Source organism: Diaphorina citri, unplaced genomic scaffold (genome assembly GCF_000475195.1).
Source record: "Diaphorina citri unplaced genomic scaffold, Diaci psyllid genome assembly version 1.1 scaffold827, whole genome shotgun sequence".
Classification (NCBI taxonomy): Eukaryota; Metazoa; Arthropoda; class Insecta; order Hemiptera; family Psyllidae; genus Diaphorina; species Diaphorina citri.
In genome coordinates this window covers 125,310-128,513 of record NW_007378259.1, presented here as the reverse complement: position 1 = coordinate 128,513, position 3,204 = coordinate 125,310, and the positions used below count along the sequence as shown (strand labels likewise).

General features: G+C 36.8%; 1 protein-coding gene across 2 annotated transcripts; it reads right to left on the bottom strand.

Annotated features, from left to right (window-relative positions):
* Nucleotides 1–954: 954 nt before the first annotated feature.
* On the bottom strand, nucleotides 955–2,794 carry LOC103512343 (S phase cyclin A-associated protein in the endoplasmic reticulum-like). 2 transcript variants are annotated; one of them, XM_008477106.3, is made up of 4 exons: nucleotides 2,601–2,794; nucleotides 2,051–2,212; nucleotides 1,539–1,709; nucleotides 955–1,093 (listed from the first exon to the last, which is right to left on the bottom strand). In XM_008477106.3, exons 1-4 carry the CDS (start codon nucleotides 2,769–2,771, stop codon nucleotides 1,025–1,027), a joined length of 573 nt encoding a protein of 190 aa, XP_008475328.1. In that variant the 5' UTR covers nucleotides 2,772–2,794; the 3' UTR covers nucleotides 955–1,024. The 2 variants fall into 2 exon arrangements, with proteins under 2 accessions (XP_008475328.1, XP_008475327.1); XM_008477105.2 differs by lacking the exon at nucleotides 955–1,093 and adding an exon at nucleotides 1,255–1,387.
* Nucleotides 2,795–3,204: the final 410 nt, after the last annotated feature.

Genomic DNA, 3,204 nt, shown 5'->3' with positions numbered 1-3,204 from the left:
CCGACAGACGACACCGAAGCGAATACAATAGTCCGTCCACTATACCTTTTATTATTAGTAATAATAAAGGAAGGACGGACTGACCACTCAATTAAGCCCTAAAAAAGGGTTTATTTTTTTCTGTGATGTTCCCATTTTGGGATTGGACTAGCTTCATGGTTGATTTTTTTCAACACACAACTTATCACCTCAAAACCATACTTTTTTCGGGTTTATAGAAAAAAAAGGAAAGTAAAACAAGACTTTTCCTAGACTTACTTTGAAAATTACATGAATTATTTCATAACTTCGAATCGAACCCATACGTTAAACATACCTACATTCTTGTGCGTTCAGTTTAACAGCAGAGTATTCTGAGCAAAACATAACAAGACTAAAATTAAAGGAAAGTAAAACAAGACTTTTCCTAGACTTACTTTGAAAATTACATGAATTATTTCATAACTTCGAATCGAACCCATACGTTAAACGTACCTACGTTCTTGTGCGTTCAGTTTAACAGCAGAGTATTCTGAGCAAAACATACCAAGACTAAAATTAATCATGTGAATACGATATTATGCCCAAATACTTTTGCAGGGATAGAAAATCTGGCAGTAGCGATTTCAATTTCTAAATTAATCTCTTGATATGTCAGATTTTTAAATTCTTATCTTGATAAGATATTTTTTCATAGCTGGTTTCACTTATTGATGGCTAGTTTTTCTAGAATTTTTCAGATTGGTCTCACTTATTTTTTAATAATGTTTCATCTATTAATGGATTTTTTTCCCAGAATCTTTTCGTATAAGTCTCACCTATTAATGGATAAGGTCTCTGATATGTCAGATTTTTAAATTCTTATCTTGATAAGATATTTTATCATAGCTGGTTTCACTTATTGATGGCTAGTTTTTCTAGAATTTTTTAGATTGGTCTCACTTATTTTTTAATAATGTTTCATCTATTAATGGATTTTTTCCCAGAATCTTTTCGTATAAGTCTCACCTATTAATGGATAAGGTCTCTAAGAATGATCTTGGTCTCAGCTGTTGATAATTTTCATGAGAAGACTACTTTGTGCGGCCGGGGAACGAGCGAATTCTTCTAACATCTGGGGAAGAAATCAAAAAAATTCAGATTTTTAAATTCTTATCTTGATAAGATATTTTTTCATAGCTGGTTTCACTTATTGATGGCTAGTTTTTCTAGAATTTTTCAGATAGGTCTCACTTATTTTTGGATAATGTTTCACCTATTAATGGCTATTTTTTCCCCAGAATCTTTTCGTATAAGTCTCACCTATTAATGGATAAGGTCTCTAAGAATGAACTTGGTCTCAGCTGTTGATAATTTTCATGAGAAGACTACTTTGTGCGGCCGGGGAGCGAGCGAATTCTTCTAACATCTGGGGAAGAAATCAAAAAAAATCAAGAATCAGATGTAAAAACTTGGCAAAAATCTAAGCTTGAACACAGTTATAGGAAGTATTAGGATCTTGCGCGTCTCTTGGTTACCATAGCAACAGGCTAGGAGTGTAGGGAACAATATAAACATACCTCATAGCTAAGCTCCTGATCCAGGATCTTGCGCGTCTCTTGGTTACCATAGCAACAGGCTAGGAGTGTAGGGAACAATATGAGCGTCAGTTCTGGTTGACAGAAGTAGGAGAAGGGGAGACTGCATAGCTGACGGAGAACGGTAGGTGTGAATCCGGACTGCAGAATGAGCTGGAAGGAAACACGGGAATTTTAATTATGTTAAGTTTGTCTCAAAAAAAAAGAAAGAAACCGATTAACAACCTACCCTGTTCTTGTTTTTTCTTCTTCCTAGCCTTTTCCGGCTTAAAAATGGTCGGCGTTAAAACTACCTACACTGTTTTTGTTTTTAAAGCTGGTTGTTCGACAGATTGTTGTGTGTGTAAACGATATATTCACAAATTTCACTCATTTAGACCTGAAATTCGCGCATGGCAAATACCATGTCATAGCGTGTGTGCTGGGCTTTCGAATTGGAAAAGTTTGGGTTCAGCATAAAGACATTCTGACTTCCACACTTCAGACTTCCTTACCTGATTGTCGTGATTTTTGACGGCAAAATAGCCGACCAGCTGAATGACTAGATGCAAAAGCTGTTGATTCTCCGAGCTGAGATCATCACTGGAGCAATACCACAGGAGATAGGTAGCTATGTGGCGGAGCTGCAAGGAAATGCCTTCTGCCCCGAGAATATCCTGAGGAAAATACAAGAAAATAAAACTGAGTAGGGAAAAAAGGAATAAAATAAAGTAGCGAGCATGTACCTACCAGATGCCTACGGATCACGGAAACCAATGTAATAGACCAAAGGTGAGAGAGAAAAAAAATGAGGAACATTTGGATTTTTCATAACTTTTTAAGTAGGAATCGACCTTTTAAACATAATTTTTATCCAAATGCACAAGTGGAGTTTAACTACTTAAACTGTTAGTCAATAATGATTTTTTTTCTTCAAAACTATATCACATAAAAAACTTCTTCTAAGTAACTTAGACTGTCTTAGACTATGTTTGAAGTACCAAGTAGTCGGTACCGACATGCCTTTGACATAGCACAAACCACAACGAATCCATTCCCACTTACCTGGAATAGTTTCAGTTCCAAGTTAGCCACCGTATTAAGCAAGGTAAGCGTAGAATGTATCACCCGTATGGTAGATTTGGGCAGCACAAAGGCTGGCGCAAAGTTCGTATCCCTAGGTGGTGCATCCTGATGCAACAACGTTCCATATAGCATAGACATGGTGCCAAACATTTCAGACGCACCAATGCTGCTTTCTAGAATTCAATCCAATCAAAATATATTGTATTGTTAATTAGTCCAATAAGATGAGTTCAAAAAGTAATGTTTTCAGGAAAAAATTCCCAAAGTTTTTTTCTCGACGGTTTTATATGTATTTTTTGATGCTGAATCCGAATTTCAACTTTGCCACCTCGCCAGAGGTGAGCTAACTCCGCCAGGCGCCGCTTTGTCGCTTTTTGGCGAGCTTTTTTTAAAAATGTGCTCATAACTCAAAAACGGTACATATTTAAGGAAAGGTCATTCTGAACAATATTGTAGTTCAGAAAATTTACTACATTTTTTGTTCCGAAAGCAACTCTCTAGGACCAACCGGGGCGCCGCCAGGCGCCGCGCCGTTTCGGCCGATTTTTCCCGAAAATTGAAAATGTACAAATATACGACTCCG

Excerpts from the sequence above, each read along its gene's own strand:
- LOC103512343 (XM_008477106.3), bottom strand. The coding sequence starts at position 2,771 with ATGTTTGGCACCATGTCTATGCTATATGGAACGTTGTTGCATCAGGAT. Across the intron at positions 1,710-2,050 it reads TCAAAAATCACGACAATCAG|CTCATTCTGCAGTCCGGATT; the intron begins GTAAGGAAGTCT and ends GTTTCCTTCCAG. Across the intron at positions 1,094-1,538 it reads ATCAGGAGCTTAGCTATGAG|ATGTTAGAAGAATTCGCTCG; the intron begins GTATGTTTATAT and ends TTTCTTCCCCAG.